Here is a 21,763-nt window from a genome sequence, read left to right on the forward strand (position 1 = left end):
CCACAGTCTTTTCCATTGCCAACGTTTCAGGGACCTACAGTAGGGCCTTATTCAGCTTCAGTTGCCGTTTTGCTAAATTAGTAAAACTGCAACTGGCTAGAATCACATGCTGGGGGCCTCTCAGCACAGGGCGAGGCCGTCCAGCATGCTAATGGTGGCCAGTGATGCATTCGTAATTCAATTGCGATCGCATCACTGAATAAGTAAAGCAGCCTGGCTGCGAATACAGTTGGGCTGCCGCCATTTTCCACATGCCGCTGCACCGAAAATGGCATGACCCCACCCCCACACAAATGCCCTGCGAATGTCTCTGCCTGTCAGTCAGGCAGATGCATACTCATCAATGCAATGCAATCACATTGGCCATCCCGTGCAGAACGGGACCTGCAAATCCACACTGGTCAGAAAGTCAGCACAATGCGATTGGTTTGCATCAGTGATGCTTTCTGAATAGGGCCCCTAGTCCCTTTTATCAAGACATGTCTTAAAATAGTGCTTTTATAGTGAAAAACCATAATTTGAGCTTGTGAATTTCACCTATATCAAGAAGAAAAAATTAAGAAATTCCCATATCTAGAGTAGACATTATGGGGTATGTATAATGATCAATTAACTAGCACTTAATTGTGAGAATACCCAATATTGCTACTGCAGGCACTAAGAATAGTACATTATAACAGCTGGGATGTTGTTTTATACTCAGTCTGAATGAAGTCCAATCTCACTCCTAGTATGTTGCCCTCCAATGTAAACTCATATAGCGTTAAGGGTTAGTTTGTAGGTGGATGCAAACAGAAGCACGGTACCATGCTTCCTGTTTGTCTTCCATCTAGCGCTGGTGGAACGCATACGTAACTTCCGTTTCCGGTTCTTGTACCGCTGATGATAGGAGCACTGGGAATTCATTTGAGGATGGACGCAAACAGGAGCACGGTGTTTGCGTTCCATTGACCAGTGGTGGACCGCAAAAACTTCCGGTTCCTGACTGATCTAATACACTTGCGGCGTTCCATTGTACCGCAGTGAAATGTACATACCAACTACTAGTTTCTAACTAATCTAATATGCCACACTAATACTAAACAGTCTTTTATTAAAATACATGTATATATAAAGTATATATTTATTATAGATAGATACAGTAAATAGATACAGTAGATAGATTTATAAAAAAAAAATCTTCCCATGATATTGAAAAGTCTACAATTCCTATTGCCTGCCAGATCATAACACATGTAAACAATGATATTTTTGTCATGTTATGTAAATCATTTTAGTGAGAACCTGAAAGGAGGGGGCAGTTGCTGGCCCAAGTGTTAAAGGTAAGAGGGTGGTTACTCACCAATAGTTATGCAGCAGCAACAGGCCATCCAAGTGCAGGATGTATCACTGCTGGGAAGGGGCACCGAGTGCTAAGTGGCATTAGGCCCCGCCCCCTTGTATCGCGATTCTCGGGTCAATAAATGGGCGTGGTCAAAGTCGGGTAGGGGCAGAGCTTAAATGAGGCCCGCGACGGGAGGCTTCAATACACGGAAACAAAAAAAGTGAGTCTGGAAGCTGCGTGCACTGCTTGGGAGAGAGAGCAGGGATGTCAGAGGGGGCGGGGGTATGTCAGATGATGTTGTTGTTGTTGCTGCAGTGTCCACAGCAGCAAGGACATCTGCACATTGTGGGCCTGTTTTAGAGGGTGGGCCTGGAGCTGCAGCTCCATCAGCCCCATTGTTAATCCGGCCCTGCTCCCCTCCCACAGCCGAACCCTAACTCCCTCTCCGACAGCCTAACTCTAACCTCCAGCCTAACCCTAACCTCTCCTCCCACCGCCTAACCCTAACTTCCCCTTCCACAGCCTAACCCTAACCTCTCCCCTCCTGCAGCCTAACCATATCCTTCCCTGTAACCCTAACCTCCCCTCCCCTCCCACAGCCTAACTCTAACTAACTCTCCCTAAGCCTAACCCTAACCTTCCCTCCTGCAGCCTAACCCTAACCTCCCTTGTAACCCTGACCTCTCCTCCCGCAGCCTAACCCTAACTTCCCCTCCCACACCCTAACCTCCCCCCTAACCCAAACCTCCCTCCTGCAGCCTAACCCTAACCTTCCCGGTAACCCTAACCTCCCCACCCACAGCCTAACTCTAACTCTCCTACAGCCTAACTTTAACTAACTCTCCCACAGCCTAACCCTAACCTCCCATCCTGCAGCCTAACCCCCCCCCTTGTAACCCTAACCTCCCCTCCCACAGCCTAACCCTAACTCCCTTTCCCACAGCCTAACCCTAACCTCCCCTCCCGCAGTCTAACCCTAACTTCCCCTCCCACAGCCTAACCCTAATCTCCCCCCTAGCCCAAACCTCCCCTCCTGCAGCCTAACCCTAACCTCCCCTGTAACCCTAACTTCCCTTCCCACAGCCTAACCCTAACTAACTCTCCCACAGCCTAACCCTAACTTTCCCACCTGCAGCCTAACCCTAGCCTTCTTGGTAACCCTAATCTTCCCTCCTGCATCTTAATCCTAACCTCCTTGGTAACCCTAACCTCCCCTCCTGCAGCCTAACCCTAACCTCCCCTGTAACCCTAACCTCCCTTCCCATAGCCTAACCCTAACTTCCCCTACTGCAGCCTAACCCTAACCTCCTCGGTAACCCTAATCTCCCCTCCTGCAACTTAATCCTAACCTCCTTGGTAACCCTAACCTCCCCTCCTGCATCTTAACCCTAACCTCCCCCATAACCCTAACCTACCATTCCTCAGCCTATCTCTGACCATTCCCCCAGTGCCTAACCCTAACCTCCCCTCCCACAGCCTAACCCTGACTGTCCCCCCAGTGTCTAACCCTAACCTCCTCTTTTGCAGCCTAACCCTAACCTCCCCCTAACCCTAACCTCTCTCCCTGCAGCCTAACCCTGACTTCTCCCTTAACCCTAACCTCCCTTTGCACAGTCTAACTAACTCTCCCACAGCCTAACCCTAACCTCCCCTCCTGCAGCCTAACCCTAACTTCCCCTGTAACCCTAACCTCTCCTCCCACAGCCTAACCCTAACTTCCCCTCCCACACCCTAACCTCCCCCCTAACCCTAACCTCCCTCCTGCAGGCTAACCCTAACCTCCCCTGTAACCCTAACCTCCCCTCCCACAGCCTAACCCTAACTCCCTCTCCCACAGACTAACCCTAACCTCTCCTCCTGCAGCCTAACCCTACCTTCCCCTCCCATAGCCTAACCCTAATCTCCCCCCCTAACCCAAACCTCCCCTCCTGCAGTCTAACCCTAACCTCTCCTGTAACCCTAACCTTCTTTCCCACAGCCTAACACTAACTAACTCTCCCACAGCCTAACCCTAACCTCCCCTCCTGCAGCCTAACCCTAACCACCCCTGTAACCGTAACCTCCCTTCCCACAGTCTAACCCTAACCTCCTCTATAACCCTAATCTCCCCTCCTGCAGCTTAAGCCTAACCTCCTTGGTAACCCTAACCTCCCCTCCTGCAGCCCTACCCTAACCTCCCCCATAACCCTAACCTACCATTCCTCAGCCTATCCCTGACCATTCCTCCGGTGCCTAACCCTAACCTCCCCTCCCGCAGCCTAACCCTGACTGTCCCCAAGTGTCTAACCATAACCTCCCCTTTTACAGCCTAACCCTAACCTCCGTCCTAACCCTAACCTCTCCCCCTACAGCCTAACCCTGACTTCTCCCTTAACCCTAACCTCCCCTGCTGCAGCCTAACCCTAACTTCCCCTGTAACCCTAACCTCTCCTCCCACAGCCAAACCCTAACTTCCCCTCCCACACCCTAACCTGCCCCCAACCCTAACCTCCCTCCTGCAGCCTAACCCTAACCTCCCCTGTAACCCTAACCTCCCCTCCCACAGCCTAACCTTAACTCCCTCTCCCACAGACTAACACTAACCTCCCCTCCTGCAGACTAACCCTAACTTCCCCTCCCACAGCCTAACCCTAATCTCCCCCCTAACCCAAACCTCCCCTCCTGCAGCCTAACCCTAACCTCCCTTCCCACAGCCTAACACTAACTAACTCTTCCACAGCCTAACCTTATCCTCCTCTCCTGCAGCCTAACCCTAACCTCCTCTGTAACCCTAATCACCCCTCCTGCAGCTTAATCCTAACCTCCTTGGTAACCCTAACCACCCTTTCTGCAGCCTAACCCTAACCACCCCCGTAACACTAACCTGCAATTCTTCAGCCTATCCCTGACCGTCCCCACGGTGCCTAACCCTAACCTCCCCTCCCACAGCCTAAGCCTGCCTGCCCCCCCCCCGTGTCTAACCCTAACTTCCCCTTTCGCAGCCTAACCTTAACCTCCGTCTTAATCCTAACCTCTCCCCCTGCAGCCTAACCCTGAGTTATCCCTTAACCCTAAGCTCCCTTTGCACAGTCTAACTCTGTTTGTCCCCTGCAACTCTTCAGCCTATCCCTGACCGTCCCCACGGTGCCAAACCTAACCTCCCTTCCCGCAGCCTAACCCTGACCCACCCCAACCCTAACCTCCCCTCCCGCAGCCTAACCATGAACGTCCCCTGGTGCCTAACCCTAATCTCCCCTCCCTCAGCCTAACACTCACCGCCCCTTCCGCAGCCTAACCCTGACCGACCCCCCCAGTGCCTAACCCTAAACTCTGGAGGATAGATTTGGACTTTTGAATAGGCTGATTTTTTTTTGCCATTCACAGATGTCGTTGAATAATGGTAAGCTGTATAATTTTTAACAGTAATTAGAGAGCTGTTTCATTAGGGGTTTGTACTAATGACTTTAATATATGACCTGTCACTCCTCATAGAAGTCTGCTTGCCATTTTTTATGATAAAAACAGCAAAAACCCTTTGTATTACTAAATGACGAATTTGCTGCAGTTTTTTTGTATAAAACATCTGTTTTTGTGAAAAATACATTTAAACACTAGGGTGAAGAATTACATCTGAACACTTGTGTACCAGACTAGTTTGGGGTTTTTGTCAGAAGGACTGAAGGTGGTACGTAGCTGTGCTGTATTTCCTATAAGAAACTGTATAATTTAATAAGCTACAGTATATTGATGCCGGTTTATTCATGTGAGAAAATAGAAATTATAATATCAAGTACATTTTTGTATTAGGGAACTGATGTGTGGCATATTGTGTATTGGGGACACTGATGTGCGGCATAATTGTGCAGTCGGGACACTGATGTGCGGCATAATTGTGCAGTGGGGACACTGATGTGCGGCATAATTGTGTATTGGGGACACAGATGTGTGGCATATTGTGTTTGTATGTTCCTTTTGTTTGTAATGTCTGTAATGCTTAAAGCTTTTAAAAGTTTAATACAAGCAAGTAAAACAACAACTAATGTAAGGGGAATGAATGAGGAACTAAAATATAGTGCTATGGATTGTTTGATGGAGGGAGGCCCTAAACCGGTATCTTGCCCCATCAGGTCTAGATTCGGCTCTGCCGGAGCTATCAGACCTGAATACCGTTAAAAGACTACGGAGAGTTGGCTCACCAGCGTCTATAGAGGATGTCATCTCCAAGCGCCTGCGGTGTGAATGGGGTTTCACACGGCTTGAGACCCATGTTCAATTATCTGGGTCGGACCTGGTTTTTAGTGTAAAAGAGGTACACCGAAGCTTACCTGCCAGGGACACTCTCCTTTTGGACATTCTTCACCTCCAACAATTCGACCTCTTTTGGTTATGTTTTTCAACACAGGTAGTTTTCCACATGGATATTCCACTGTTAGACAAGATAAAAATATCTAAGGGAGATGTAAAATAGAATGCAAAGGGGTTACAGTATGAGTGATCTACAGTATAGTGCAAGCGTGTTACTTGTGCTGGTGGAGTTTTGTATAACTTGAGCATGTGTAGGAACAACAACTTATAGTATAGTACAGCGGCTCTCACACTGTGTGCAGAAGCCTGGGGTGCTGCAGTGCCAGTGGCGGAACTAGTGAGCGGTGGGTCCAGGTGCAACAAAATGCTTCGGACCCCCTCCTCTCATCCCGTCCAAGTCCACCCCTTCACCCCCAATTATTTAAAAAAGGGATTGCTGGCAACACAGGTGTATGTATATATATATATATATATATATATATAGAGAGAGAGAGAGAGATACATATATATATATATATATATATATATATACACTGCTCAAAAAAATAAAGGGAACACTAAAATAACACATCCTAGATCTGAATGAATGAAATATTCTTATTAAATACTTTGGTGGTCATTCCGAGTTGATCGCTCGTTATTTTTTATTCGCAACGGAGCGATTAGTCGCTAATGCGCATGCGCAATGTCCGCAGTGCGACTGCGCCAAGTAAATTTGCTATGCACTTAGGTATTTTACTCACGGCATTACGAGGTTTTTTCTTCGTTCTGGTGATCGTAATGTGATTGACAGGAAGTGGGTGTTTCTGGGCGGAAACTGGCCGTTTTATGGGTGTGTGCGAAAAAACGCTACCGTTTCTGGGAAAAACGCGGGAGTGGCTGGAGAAACGGAGGAGTGTCTGGCCGAACGCTGGGTGTGTTTGTGACGTCAAACCAGGAACGAAACTGACTGAACTGATCGCAGATGCCGAGTAAGTGTGGAGCTACTCAGAAACTGCTAAGAAGTGTCTATTCGCAATTCTGCTAATCTTTCGTTTGCAATTTTGATAAGCTAAGATTCACTCCCAGTAGGCGGCGGCTTAGCGTGTGCAATGCTGCTAAAAGCAGCTTGCGAGCGAACAACTCGGAATGACCCCCTTTGTTCTTTACATAGTTGAATGTGTTGACAACAAAATCACACAAAAATGATCAATGGAAATCAAATTTATTAACCCATGGAGGTCTGGATTTGGAGTCACCCTCAAATTAAAGTGGAAAAACACACTACAGGCTGATCCAACTTTGATGTAATGTCCTTAAAACAAGTCAAAATGAGGCTCAGTAGTGTGTGTGGCCTCCACGTGCCTGTATGACCTTCCTAAAACCCACACAAGTCGCTCAGGTAGTGCAGCTCATCCAAGATGGCACATCAATGCGAGCTGTGGCAAGAAGGTTTGCTGTGTCTGTCAGCGTAGTGTCCAGAGCATGGAGGCGCTACCAGGAGACAGGCCAGTACATCAGGAGACGTGGAGGAGGCCGTAGGAGGGCAACAACCCAGCAGCAGGACCGCTACCTCCGCCTTTGTGCAAGGAGGAACAGGAGGAGCACTGCCAGAGCCCTGCAAAATGACCTCCAGCAAGCCACAAATGTGCATGTGTCTACTCAAACGATCAGAAACAGACTCCATGAGGGTGGTATGAGGGCCCGACGCCCACAGGTGGGGGTTGTGCTTACAGCCCAACACCGTGCAGGACGTTTGGCATTTGCCAGAGAACACCAAGATTGGCAAATTCGCATCTGGCGCCCTGTGCTCTTCAAAGATGAAAGCAGTTCTCACTGAGCACATGTGACAGACGTGACAGAGTCTGGAGACGCCAAGGAGAACGTTCTGCTGCCTGCAACATCCTCCAGCATGACCGGTTTGGCAGTGGGTCAGTAATGGTGTGGGGTGGCATCTCTTTGGGGGGCCGCACAGACCTCCATGTGCTCGCCAGAGGTAGCCTGACTGCCATTAGGTACCGAGATGAGATCCTCAGACCCCTTGTGAGACCATATGCTGGTGTGGTTGGCCCTGGGTTCCTCCTAATGCAAGACAATGCTAGATCTCATGTGGCTGGAGTGTGTCAGCAGTTCCTGCAAGACGAAGACATTGATGCTATGGACTGGCCAGCCCGTTCCCCAGACCTGAATCCAATTGAGCACATCTGGGACATCATGTCTCGCTCCATCCACCAATGCCACGTTGCACCACAGACTGTCCAGGAGTTGGTGGATGCTTTAGTCCAGGTCTGGGAGGAAATTCCTCAGGAGACCATCCGCCACCTCATCAGGAGCATGCCCAGGTGTTGTAGGGAGGACATACAGGCACGAGGAGGCCACAGACACTACTGAGCCTCATTTTGACTTGTTTTAAGGACATTACATCAAAGTTGGATCAGCCTGTAGTGTGTTTTTCCACTTTAATTTTGAGGGTGACTCCAAATCCAGACCTCCATGGGTTAATAAATTTGATTTCCATTGATAATTTTTGTGTGATTTTGTTGTCAGCACATTCAACCATGTAAAGAACAAAGTATTTAATTAGAATATTTCATTCATTCAGATCTAGGATGTGTTATTTTAGTGTTCCCTTTATTTTTTTGAGCAGTGTATATATACATATACAATATTCAGCGGCACTCAGGGATGCAAAGTACAGTATGACATAACAGGGTAGAGATACACATACAGTTGGGATCCATTCAGGTTTAGGATTTGGATGTGTCATAGATTTAGGATGAGGAGAGGGGGGTGATTATTTGGATGCAATGGGGGCACTGTGCTGGAGAGGATCTGGTGAGGGGGACCTGCTCAGGGCCAGGGAATGGATACCTAGCAACAGTGCCGTAACTAGACATTTTAGCACTGTGTGCAAGAAACGGCATCGGCGCCCCCCCTCTTTATGTAAAATAGGGGCAGTGAGGGAAATATAGGGGCGTGGATTCATGGGGAAGGGGTGTGGCCACAAAATAATACCAATTCATATTACGGTGCACAGTAATCTCCATTATTCAACTACACCAGTTAGAGCCCCTTTTACATATTACGGCAGACAGCGTCCCCTTTTTACACATTACAGCAGACAGCATCCCCTATTTACACATTGCGGCAGACAGAGTCCACCTTTTACACATTACGACAGACAGAGTCCACTTTTTACACATTACGGCAGACAGCGTCCCCCTTTTTACACATTACTGCAGCCAGTCCCCCTTTTTACACATTACGGCATCCAGTCCCCCTTTGTACACATTACGGCAGCCAGTCCCCCTTTGTACACATTACGGCAGCCAGTCCCTCTTTGTACACATTACGGCAGACAGAATAGATAGATAGATAGATAGATAGATAGATAGATAGATAGATAGATAGGGGAGAAGGAGGGAGGGGGACTCGGGAGCCGCAGCAGCGCAATGTAATTGGTGGCAGCGCCGCTGTAACTGTCCATCTCCTTCCACATTGGCTGGCCTCTGTGATGAGGGAAGCGCATCCCAGCATTCACAGCAGCGGCAGCCAGTCTATGTGGAATAAGAGGGACAGCTGCAGAAGCACCGCCACCAATTACATTGCGCTGCTGCGGCTCCCGAGTCCCTCTCCCTCCTCCTCCTTCTCCCCGTGGCTGCGTCCCTGCGCTCTGCTGCTCTCCTCTTCAGCGGCCCTCAGCACACAGCGGCATGTAATGAGTCAGTTTGACTCATTACATGCCGCTAGCTTTTATCCCCTTGACAGCGGTGGGCCCCAGTGCAAGGCACCACTGGTGCACTGGTTGTAGTTCCGCCACTGTGCAGTGCACTTACAGTGCAGTGCAGTGTCCTGGAGGTCAATGCGGTTCGCATTGGCGTAACTAGAAATTTTTCTCCCCCAAGCCAAAAAATTCTCTGGCATGCACTGCAATGCCCGTTATAAATTATGCCACACACTTATATGTCCATGAGTTTATACCACATACAATGCCCGTGATACAGTATACCACACACCGTCATGCCTGTGACACATTATGAAACACACTGCAATGCCCGTTTATACATTTTGCCACACACTGCAATGCCCCTGAGACATTATACCACATACCACAATGTCCGTGATATATTAAGCCACACACCGCAATGTCCGTGATACATTATGCCCTACAGTAAGGCTGTAAGGCTTTTAATTACTTTTAAATTACCTGATCGTTGCCAAGGGTTTCATTATTTTGGCTCCATGCACGGTGCCAGGGGTTTTCATGCTCAGGGTGTCATGCTTGGTGCTAGGGTTTTCATGTGCTGGGTGTTATGCTAGTTGCCAGAGGTTTCATGCGCTGGGTGTCAAGTTCGTTGTCAGGGGGTAATGCTTGTTGCCAAGAGTTTCATGCACTGGGTGTTTTGCTTGTTGCTAGGGAGTAATGCCTGTTGCCAGGGATTTCATGAGCTGGATGTCATGCGTATTTCCAGGGGGTAATGCTCGTTGCTAAGGGGTTTTGATGCTCGCTACCAGGGATGCTAGGGTGCCGCGGCCGCGGCCAGCGCTATGCGCTCCAGCGGGTCCCGGCACTTCCTAGATGCTAGAAATCAAGTATGACCTCTAGCATGTCTCCTCCATGGCGGTGGCCATTTTGGGAGGGACATTTAGCATGGACGGCTAGTCCACATGTCAATCTGCTCTGAACCAGTGGTGGCGCCCCTGCAGCCCTGCGAATCCACAGTGGCTGCGGGGGTAGCAGTTTCTCCACTGGCGGTTCGTGTGAGCAGGAAGGGGGTAGTCACCCAATGTACTGCATGTGAAGGTGTGGTGTGGGTGGAGCTGAAGCTCTGAGTACCAGATGAAGATTAGGGGCGGCCTCCGGCAGTGCTCAGTGCATAGGCGTGCGCACGGGGGGTGCCTGGTGCGCACAGGCACCCCCTAATGTCCGGCTCCCCCCACACGTTATGCCTGCAGCACAGTGACCACCGAGCGCTCCAGCTCATTCCTTTGACCCCCAGCTGCGCCCGCCGCCCGGTCAGGATGGACTGATATGATATATGTGTGGGTGTATTATTTACTTACTGGCCGGCGTCCGCACTGGTTGCACTTATGTTAATACATGTTCCCGGCTCCGCCACACGATGTGACATGATGTCACGCCGTGTGTCCTCCCTCCTGGCCCGCCTGTGCTCTCTCTCCCGGCCCGCCTGTGCTCAGTCTCTCCTGACCGCTCTCTGTCTCTCCTTGTGTGCCACCACAGAGTTCCTCTCAGGTGGACTCAGAGGACTAATTCAGCAGACGGAGACAATACAGCAGAGACTGAGACAGTAAGTCACCCACCGCTCAGTCAGCTCCGCCCACACCTACTGCCTAATACTTGATTGGTTAGGAAGGTGGATGTGGGGGGAGACGAATCAGGAAATGCTGCTAGCTAGTACATGAACGCTGCTTGTCAGTCACAGTCCTGGAACTAGAGTACACCAGCAGCAGCAGGCAGGTAACCGTGTATGGCGCTCTGTGTACGGTCAGCATCGTGTCAGCGGTTCCGCTCCTGTAACGCTGGCAGAGCGAGCTCTGTACTGTATGTAGTGCATACACTGCCGCTGCGAGTGTGTCCGGCAGGGCTGATCTCCATAGGGAGCAGCTACTCGCAGCCTCGTTCTGTTCACTTCATATGTAGCTTCATATTCTCCTGTAGCTGCTGCTACTGTGACACTGAGGGCTGGGGTGGGTCACAGCATCCTGTGGAGCTGGTGCTGACGTGCAATAGCAGCACTCCATATTGCAGCAAAATCAGTAATGGCAACCAAACAATACAGAGTAATTTTTAGCTCTGGTACAGTAGTCATACAGAGATTACTGCCCCACATTGTGCATCACGATTCACTAGTACTATGCACATCACCCGCTGCATTATACTGCATATGTGTCTAGTACAGCGGGCAGTGAGTGTACCTTCTGCTATAAAACATGGTATGCGTTTAACATACCGACCTTCTGGATCCAGGCGGTCTCAATACCGACGCTGGAATCCCGATGGAGGTACAATGCCGCTGCCAGAAAACTGGCGATGTAGGTAATTCTCCCTATGTGGGTGTCCGCGACAGCCATAGAGGGAGAATAGAACCTGTGGCGAGCCACTGTGCCCGCATTGCGGTGATCGCAGCGAGCCTGCAAGGGACTACGTAGACTGCAGTGCTGCAGCTGAGGAGTCTGCCCTGCTCCTGCAGGGGAAAGAAAGGGGGTCAGCCATGGGGAATATACTGTACTGTATATATACAGTATATACATGAAGTCAACCCCCCCCCCTCCAAAAAAAAAAAAAATAGATCTGTAGGTGCACTCAGAAAATTTATTTAAAAAGAATAGAGAAGAATGGTTACATAAATATATTAGCTGAGCCAAGCATTCAGTAGTTTCCTGAGTGCACCTACAGACCTCATTCTTTTCTTATTTGTAAGTTACTGTATTTATATATAATGAGATTGGTAGCGCCACCTCTCTTTCAGTATTAGCATATACAAATATAGCTGGGTTAGGGTGTGGGGTAATGTGAATTTCGGCTCACACTGTGTGGGGTAATGTTAATTTGGCTCATACTGTGACTGGTCATTTGAAGTTTGGCTCATACTGTGTGGAGTAATTTTCATTTCAGCTCATACAGTGTGGGGTCACTTGAATTTCGTCTTATACTGTGTGCCGTAATGTGAATTTTGGCTCATACTGTGTGGCGTAATGTGAATTTCGGCTCATACTGTGTGGGGTAATGTGCATTTTGGCTCATACTGTGTGGGGTAACTGAAGTTTGGGTCATATTGTGTCGCGTAATGTGAATTTGGCTCATACTGTGTGGGGTCATTTGAATTTTGGCTAATACTCAGTACCGGCCGGTGATCTCACCATTATGTTTCATTTTATTTCTCTGGAGTGTATGATATATACTTTATTATTAGGAACTAGGGAGAAATTAGATTAAGCCATGTGATTTTATTGACAGAATGTAAACTAGTGGTAGACATGTCCCTGGGCGGTGCTAAACACACCCAAAAGGCGGTGCTAGAAATTCCCCTCCAGCAGTGCACCCCCTAATAAAATTAGCTGCGCACGCCTATGGCTCAGTGTTGATGTATTGCTCTGCCAAATCTTTCTACCCAGTGCAGCTGCAGAGCAGATTAAACATGACAGGGAGAACAATTGAAAATGCCACCACTCAGGACCACAGTCAGCAGCATACTGCACTATCACTCCGTTCTCCGTTTCCATAGGGAGTGCAGCTCCTCCTCCTGTCTACATGCTGCACTCACTGTGATGTGATTCTTCTCCAGTGGTGTTACAGATTCTGCAGTCCTGCTCTGCCCCATCTTCTCATGGTAAATAAATGCACAGCTCCCTACCCTCTCCCAGGCTAAAGTATGTACTGTATGTCATCAGGCCCCCCTCCACCCTCAGACTCATTGTGTGTGCCACCCAGGGGCGCTTTAAGAGAAGAGGAGGCCCGGGTGCAGCCTCCTCCGTTCGGGCCTCCTCCTCTCTGCCTACAGCGCTGAGAGTCTGAGCACTATAGCGCTCAGACTCTACTGCGCATGCGCAGATCTCCGGGAAAATGGCGCGGCAGCCATTTTCCCTGAGGTTTCTCTACTGCGCATGCGCAGAACTCAGTGAAAATGGGCGCTTTGACCTGTCGACCTAGAACATGTCGACATAGAAACCCTGTCGACCTTCGACCCATGTCGACCTAGTGACTGTCGGCGTATAATGGTCGACCTAAACATTGTCAACCTAGACACTGTCGATCTAATGATCCACACACCCCCACCTCCAGGATGCACTATGTGTTTCATAATGTTGTCGTCCCTTCTCCAAGTTTGGCCCTGCCCTTGCCTAGGGGTGCCACATTAAAGTCTGAGTCACTAAATTGCGCTCTGAACTAAAAAAGTTTTAGAACCACTGGTATAGTATTATTATTTCCAATAATAATAATTTAGTACAGAATCCATAATTCTCAGTTCCACCAGGTATTAGGAATCATTCCTGTTTGTTTAATAATCAGTTACTATAGTAATGTGCAATGCAGAGGTTCCCAAACTTTTTTGAATAAAGGCTCCCAAGAGTATCAGAATTGTATTCACGGCACCCCTAGGCCAAAAGTTTCTTACTGAGAAATTTAGAAATAAATATTGAATTAAGTAAAGCATATTAAGTCATCCTTCGGTTCAGTTGTGTGGTGAGGGACAGTATTTGCTTCTGTTTGTCCACATATTTTATGATTGACCATCACCAGCACTGGTTTTGCCTATTACATTGACCATGAATAATATGAATTGGTCCTACACCACCAATTCAAGACACCCCAGGGTGCCTAGGCACACAGTTTGAGAACCACTGGTGTAATGCATGTCTCATTTCTGCCTTAGGCCCTCATTCCGAGTTGATCGCTCGATAGCTGCTTTTAGCAGCAGTGCAAACGCTAAGCCGCCGCCCTCTGGGAGTGTATCTTAGCTTAGCAGAAGTGTGAATGAAAGGTTAGCAGAACAGTGCTGAAATATTTTCATGCAGTTTCTGAGTAGCTGCAGACCTACTCCTAACCTTGCGATCACTTCAGTCTATTTAGTTCCTGTTTTGACGTCACAAACACGCCCTGCGTCCGGCAAGCCACTCCCCCGATTCCCCAGGCACGCCTGCGTTTTTATCTGACACGCCTGCGTTTTTTAGCACACTCCCGGAAAACGGTCAGTTACCTCCCAGAAACGCCCCTTTCCTGCCAATCACTCACCGATCAGCAGTGCGACTGAAAAGAGTCGCTCGGCCTTGTGTGAAACTGCATAGTTTTTTGTGAAAGTACGTCGCACGTGCGCACTGCGCCCCATACACATGCGCAGAAATGCAGATTTTTAGCCTGATCGCTGCGCTGCGAACGACGGCAGCTAGCGATCAACTCAGAATGACCCCCCTAATATCTTCATGTCACCACTTACATGGGAACACATGAAGATTATACACATTGATCACCCCTTGTCCATCACTACATATGTAACTCTCACCTGTAGGAATGCATGATGTGCCATCTTCCCCTAGAACATACCCTTCAGTACACCAGCAACGTTGTGACGACTCAGGAGTGTTGCGGCAAAACTGATCACATTGCCCATTGTCTTTAAAGCACTGTAGGTCCTCATTCATATCTAGAGCAAGAACAAAATATTATCTTCCATTGTGTAGAATGGAATACACCAAGTACAGTTTCCTCGTTGTATCATCAGGTAGCCATTTATGCCCATTTCTTTCAAGGATAAGCAAGGGTGTGAGGGACAAATGTTTTCTCCTCCTAATTGGAGATGTCAGGTAGATCTGAGTGTGTCCTTCTGAGTGTGATGCATAGAATTTTGAGGGCAAAATGTGAAAATGCAATTAGTTTAGCAGAAACAGACATTGTAACAAATTTCATGGGAAGGAGACTGCTGATTCTAGGAGGGGTTGCTGCCAAGCCCAGAGTGGACAGAATCCATTTGAAAGGTGCAAAAAAAATGTTTTTGTGTTAACTCTGAAAATTAGGAATCAGATGCTGGCTACTGCCTGTTGTGCCATCTATCCATATTTTATGCAGGGAAGTTTATTTAGATGCTAACATATCCCAATGTAATTAAACATTAAAATGTACAGTTGCTGTAAGTCCTTTCTTGAAAAGCTCCTTCCCGTCGTATTGCAGTCATGTAACACTGTGTTGGCACAAGACGCCTTTTCTGACCAATCTCTTGAAGCTCATATTTTGATTATAACATAAGAGGGTAAAGACGCATCATTGTGTATAAGCTATAGGTCTATATCTTTACCTAATGTGTATGTGAAGCTATAGGTGAAACTCATAGCCAATCACCTCAAAACACTTCTTCCAGGTATCATCCTCTCCGATCAAGTGGACTTTGGGTCTAATTTAGACCTGATCGCGCCTCTGCAGAGTTCTGCGATCAGATAGTTGCCACCCATAGAAAGTGAAAACCTGCCCCGTGCAAGTGTGCGAATGCATGCGTACGCCGTGCTAAACCTTTGTCAGCTGCAAATCCGTTCGTAACTCAATCACCATCTAATTATTTTTCCAGTCGGTGCAGTCTGTGTGTAACCCAGGACTTACTCCTACAGTGCAATAGAATCAGGCTTTTCGGGCCGGAGCTGAGGTCACACACCCTCCCAGAAAACACTTGGGGATGTCTGCGTTTTTCCTGACACTCCCAGAAAACAGGCAGTTACCACCCACAAACGTCCGCTCCCTGTCAATCACCTTGCATATGCCTAGCAATCAAAATTTTCACACCAGTCTGTCGCTGTTTGGGCTGCCGTCTGCGCACTGCGGTGCATACGCATGCACAGTCATTCGATAATCGGCCGCTGTGCAATTTTACACAACAGCAATCAGGTCTCAATTAGGCCCTTTGTTTGGGGTAGAGAGGCTAAAAATAACATCATGAAGGTCATTAATCTGATACATCATGCTGTCCATGCTAACGCTCCCATGATACTCCTTTTCACTTTTGCCAAAAAGGCTTTGGACCGGTTGGGTTAGTGCTTCATGACGGCAATATTGAAACGATTGGGCCTTGGCGGGGCTTTTCTTCATAAGATTATATCTATATACCGGGCTCCCATGGCACAAGTTTCAGTGAATATTACATTCACTCGAACTTGTGCCGTGGGAGCCCAGTAAATAGAAATAATCTTGTCAGATATTTATCTGACAAGATAAATATCAGTAATGGAACATGCCTAGGATGTTTCCTCTTGCTGCTAGTGCTTGTCCTTTATATGGAGGCCTTGGCGATGGCAATAAGACCTAATTCATAATATTTCTGGATTGCAGGTCGGCTCGGGGGACTATGGCTTGCCCTCTTCACAGATGACCTATTGGCTGTGGTCATGAATCCAGTCACATCTCTCCCTAATTTTTACACGAATTGAAGCTTTTTGTCCAACTTTAAAATGAACTATTCCACTGAGATGAATGTCATTACTTCGGAGGAAGTGGTCTCTGCTCTCGGTACTTAATTTCCTTTTAAAGGTCACCATTCACATGTTAAATATTTAGGAATTCTTGTGCTGAGACACCTTTCCCAAATATTTTCCCTAAACCATGCTTCTCTGTTACATACTTTTTAAAAATAACTAGATAAATTCTTTCTACAGCATTTTTCTTGGCTCGACCACATGAATATTATTAAAATGAATGTTCTTCCATGTATACTGTACTTACTACAGGGGACCCCTATTGGACTCCCACCCCATTTCCTGTCTGAATTCCATACTTTTTTTTAATGGATTTTTGTATGGAGAGGCAGGAATCTAGATTTAAACATGCAGTACTCAGGGTAGACAACAACTGCCCATGATCTCTACCTACAATCAGGCTATTATTTTGACCCGGGTGTTGGACTCGACTAGAGGTTCGGAAATGAAGCTATGGGTGTACTTGGAGAGCTTATCTTCCTCTTTGCCTCTGAGTATACTCTACTTTTATAGCAAAATGAATGCATTGCTCATTTTACTCTGGAGATTTGGAAGAAGCTGAGGTACAGAAATGTTTTTTCCTAACTGATGTCTCTTCTCACCCCTGTTCTTCAAAATCTCCTCTTCCCTCCTGGTACCTCTGGTTGGTATATCACTACCTGGTCAATTGCTGGCATAAGTATAAGTCCTTCCCAGCGCTTTCTACCGGCACTTCTCTTACCAAAATGTCACGATCCGGGTATCTGGACGCCATTTCTTACCCATCAGATGCCTCCTAAGGCTGGCTCAGCGCTCCAGGACCGGATCCCATCTGTTATCCTGATGTGTACATTCCTGTATCCTCTCCTGTCACTCTGGGACGCTGTCACAGTAAACGCCATATTACACCTGGCATGGCGTCTCCCGCGGCCTCCGCCGCCGCCCCTGAACTTCTGCATGCAGAGTGTCTGAGTGGCGATTACGTCAGCCGCGGCCTCCGCTGTGTCCGCGTGGTTGGATGTGCATCTGTCAGCCTGGCGCCTCCTGTCTCCGGTGGCCGGCGCCGCCATTACTGTTTTCATTACCACATGGATTACAAACCAAAATTCCCTCCAAGTGTCTGCATGGGCGCAGCCATCTTGGATTCTGTCAGCTGATCATTTCCACCAATCTGTTCTCAGTATTGATAATCTGCATAATTGCCTAGCCAATCCCTTCCTTGCTGCAGGTATAAATACACTGGGCCTGAGCAAGGAAGGTGTCAGTGCTTTGGTTGTCAAACCTAGTTCCTGTTTGTCTCTCTCCTGTGATTGTCTTCCAGGTTCCAGCTCCTGTCTCAAGACTTCCACCATAGAGACCCGCACCAGCATTCCACCTGCGGTGTAGCCTGACTCTCCAATCCATTGTGGATTCATCTGTTTCCAGCTACAACATTACCTGCTTCCAGCTCAGCTTCCAGCAGAGTACAGCTTCCCTTAAAGGGCCGGTGTCCTTTCTACACTTTACCACTCTCCACCGGTATTATTATTTCTCCGCTCTCAAGTTCTACATTTCAGTTCATATTTCATCGCTCCCAAGTTCATTTATTATTTAACTGGTTCCAGCCAGTATCCACTCCGTGCTAACAACAGTCTGGTTCCAGCCAGTATCCACAGCAGCTGTTTTATCTTCAGCAACCCAGCTTTTCCTGGAACACCAGCTGGCACAATCCTGGGTTATCTCCATTGCTACAGTCGGGCCTGGTAAGGACTTTCCATCTAGAAGATCATAAGAACTATCTCACACTACCAGTGCCCTGTGGCTCCTGCCATCCTGTAGTACCCAGGAACTGTATTTATTCTTTGCTGACTTTTACGTTTTCTTTTACTGCTGCTGTGTTGCGGAGTTGTCATAATAAACATCATTGACTTTTATCCAAGTTGTCGTGGTCACGCCTTCGGGCAGTTATTATTCATGTTACTTACATGTCCAGGGGTCTGATACAACCTCCCAGGTTCCGGTACATCTCAGCCCCTACAACTGAGGCTGCCTCCCGTCAGCTCAGGCCCTCAGTTGTGACAGTAAGCACTGACCTAATGAATCCAGCCGGAGACCAGGATCAAGCGGCCAGGCCGATGCAAGAACTGGCAGCCCGACTAGAACATCAGGAGGCTGCACAGGGCCACATCATCCGCTGTCTCCAGGATTTCTCTACTCGGCTGGATGGGATTCAGACAACTCTCCGTGGATCAGGCGCGTCTGGTGCGTCAACCACAGTGACTCCAGCTATAACCCCACCCACCTTACCCGTTTCTGCTCCACGTCTTCATCTTCCAACGCCAGCAAAATTTGACGGATCTCCAAGATTCTGCAGGGGATTTCTCAACCAGTGTGAGATTCAGTTTGAGCTACAACCTGGCAATTTTCCCAGTGACCGTACAAAAATTGCCTACATCATCTCACTTCTCAGTGGCTCAGCCCTTGACTGGGCATCACCGTTATGGGAGAGGTCCGACACCCTGCTATCTTCTTACACTGCATTCGTGTCAACATTCAGGCGCATCTTCGACGAGCCAGGCCGGGTAACTTCAGCTTCGTCTGAGATTCTCCGTTTACGCCAGGGATCACATACTGTAGGACAATATCTTATACAGTTCCAGATCCTGGCATCTGAACTGGCATGGAACGACGAGGCCCTGTATGCTGCATTCTGGCATGGTTTATCCGAGCGTATTAAAGATGAGTTAGCTACCAGAGACTTACCCTCCAAGTTAGATGAGCTAATCTCACTTTGTACGAAAGTTGATTTACGTTTCAGAGAGAGAGCAACTGAGCGTGGAAGATCATCTGCTCCAAAATCTTCTGCTCCTCCTCCTCGCCAACTGTCACCATCTAAAGATGAACCCATGCAAATTGTCCGTTCCCGTTTAACTCCTGCTGAGCGCCGAAGACGTCTCTCTGAGTCTCTCTGTCTGTATTGTGCAGCCCCGTCTCACACCATCAATGCCTGTCCCGAACGTCCGGGAAAACTCCAAACCCTAGCTCGCCCAGGAGAGGGCCGGCTAGGAGTAATGATCTCCTCTCCATCTCCTCATGATTGTAATCTCCCAGTGTCGCTCCAAATTGCTCAACGTTATCGGAACGTCATTGCCCTCCTGGATTCCGGAGCAGCTGGGAACTTTATTACCGAAGCCTATGTTAAACGGTGGTCCCTACCCACCGAGAGACTTCCTTCGTCCATTTCTTTAACTGCCGTGGATGGCAGCAAAATTTTTGATGCAGTTATTTCTTTAAGGACTCTACCAGTTCGTCTGAGAGTGGGAGTTCTTCATTCCGAACTTATTTCTTTTTTAGTGATTCCAAGAGCCACACATCCTGTGGTCCTGGGCCTTCCATGGCTCCGTCTTCACAATCCTACAATTGATTGGACGACTACGCAAATCCTGGCATGGGGTTCCTCCTGTGCTGAGACATGTTTGTTTAAAGTATTGCCTGTCTGTTCTTCCTCCCCCAGGTCGTCTGATGTTCCACCTCCTCCATATCAAGATTTCACGGATGTGTTCAGTAAAGCTTCTGCTGATATCCTTCCTCCTCATAGAGAATGGGACTGTCCGATTGATCTCGTTCCAGGGAAGGTTCCACCTCGAGGCCGAACTTATCCGTTGTCTCTGCCTGAGACGCATTCTATGGAGGAATATATTAAAGAGAACCTAGCAAAGGGGTTCATTCGACCTTCTTCTTCTCCAGCCGGCGCAGGCTTCTTTTTTGTAAAAAAGAAAGATGGTGGTCTGCGGCCGTGCATCGACTACAGAGGTTTGAACGACATTACCATCAAGAACCGTTATCCTTTACCCCTGATTACTGAGCTCTTTGACAGAGTTAGCGGAGCTACCATCTTTACAAAGCTGGACTTGCGAGGTGCATACAATCTCATCCGGATCCGTGAGGGTGACGAGTGGAAGACCGCCTTTAACACCCGTGACGGACATTATGAGTACCTCGTCATGCCCTTCGGATTGAGCAATGCTCCAGCTGTCTTCCAGCATTTTGTCAATGAGATCTTCAGAGACATTCTATACCGTCATGTCGTGGTCTATCTAGACGATATCCTCATTTTTGCCAACGATTTAGAGGAACATCGTTTTTGGGTTAAAGAGGTTCTGTCCCGTCTCCGTGTCAATCATCTCTATTGCAAATTAGAAAAATGCGTCTTTGAAGTCAAGTCCATTCCGTTTCTAGGGTACATTGTGTCCGGTTCCGGACTAGAGATGGATCCTGAGAAACTACAAGCAATCCAAAGGGGTCCAGAGGTTCTTAGGGTTCGCCAACTATTACCGAAAGTTTATACGAGACTTTTCCACCATTGTGGCGCCTATTACTGCTTTCACTAAGAAGGGTGCTAACCCGTCCAAGTGGTCTGAAGAAGCCATGCAAGCATTTCATCTTTTAAAACAAAGGTTCATCTCTGCGCCTGTTCTGAAACAGCCTGACATCGACTCTCCTTTCATCTTAGAGGTGGATGCCTCCTCCGTTGGAGTAGGAGCGGTGTTATCTCAGAGGGCTAAAGATGGCCATTTACACCCTTGCAGTTTCTTCTCCCGGAAGTTCTCCCCAGCTGAGCGCAACTATGCCATTGGCGACCAGGAGTTGCTAGCCATCAAGCTCGCTCTAGAAGAGTGGAGGTATCTGTTGGAGGGAGCTTCTCATTCAATCACCATACTTACAGACCACAAGAACCTTTTATACCTGAAGGGCGCACAATGTCTCAACCCTCGTCAGGCCAGATGGGCACTTTTCTTTTCCAGGTTCGACTTTAAACTCCAGTTCTGTCCGGGCTCTCAGAATCGCAAGGCCGATGCCCTTTCCCGCTCATGGGAGCAAGAAAATGAGTCAGAGTCTTCAGACAAGCATCCTATTATAAATCCGTTGGCATTCTCCACGGTAGGGATGGACTCTACGCCCCCCCATCAGGGAAAAGTTTTGTGAAGCCGATGCTAAGGAAGAAGCTCATGCATTGGGCTCATGCTTCCCGTTTTGCCGGACATACAGGTATCCAAAAAACCCTGGAGTTTATCTCTAGGTCCTATTGGTGGCCAACTCTGAAAAAGGACGTCTTGGAGTTTATTGCATCTTGCCCAAAGTGTGCCCAACATAAAGTATCCCGCCAGTCGCCTGCGGGGCAACTGGTTCCACTATCCGTTCCCCGTCGACCATGGACCCACTTGTCGATGGATTTCATTA

At 48.2% G+C, this 21,763-nt stretch overlaps 1 protein-coding gene and 1 long non-coding RNA gene across 4 annotated transcripts in view; one reads left to right on the forward strand and one right to left on the reverse strand.

Annotated features, from left to right (window-relative positions):
- The window catches only part of F7 (coagulation factor VII), a 122,707-nt gene that overhangs the window by 55,990 nt on the left and 44,954 nt on the right, over positions 1-21,763 (reverse strand). Inside the window, exons 5-6 of the mRNA XM_063953127.1 lie at positions 14,611-14,751; positions 5,629-5,729 (exon numbers count right to left, since the gene is read on the reverse strand). Coding sequence (XP_063809197.1) covers positions 5,629-5,729; positions 14,611-14,751 — 242 coding nt within the window. The remainder of the gene's footprint in view (positions 1-5,628; positions 5,730-14,610; positions 14,752-21,763) is intronic.
- The window catches only part of LOC135019801 (uncharacterized), a 55,334-nt gene that overhangs the window by 2,319 nt on the left and 31,252 nt on the right, over positions 1-21,763 (forward strand). The window contains exon 1 of one of the 3 annotated variants that reach the window (XR_010217326.1): positions 1,486-1,544. The exons of 1 other annotated variant lie outside the window; for it this stretch is intronic. This is a non-coding gene — a long non-coding RNA (uncharacterized LOC135019801). Of the gene's footprint in view, positions 1-1,485; positions 1,545-4,917; positions 4,989-21,763 lie in introns of those variants that run through there. One more of the 3 variants, XR_010217323.1, reaches the window with a different exon arrangement.

Source organism: Pseudophryne corroboree, chromosome 2 (genome assembly GCF_028390025.1).
Source record: "Pseudophryne corroboree isolate aPseCor3 chromosome 2, aPseCor3.hap2, whole genome shotgun sequence".
Classification (NCBI taxonomy): Eukaryota; Metazoa; Chordata; class Amphibia; order Anura; family Myobatrachidae; genus Pseudophryne; species Pseudophryne corroboree.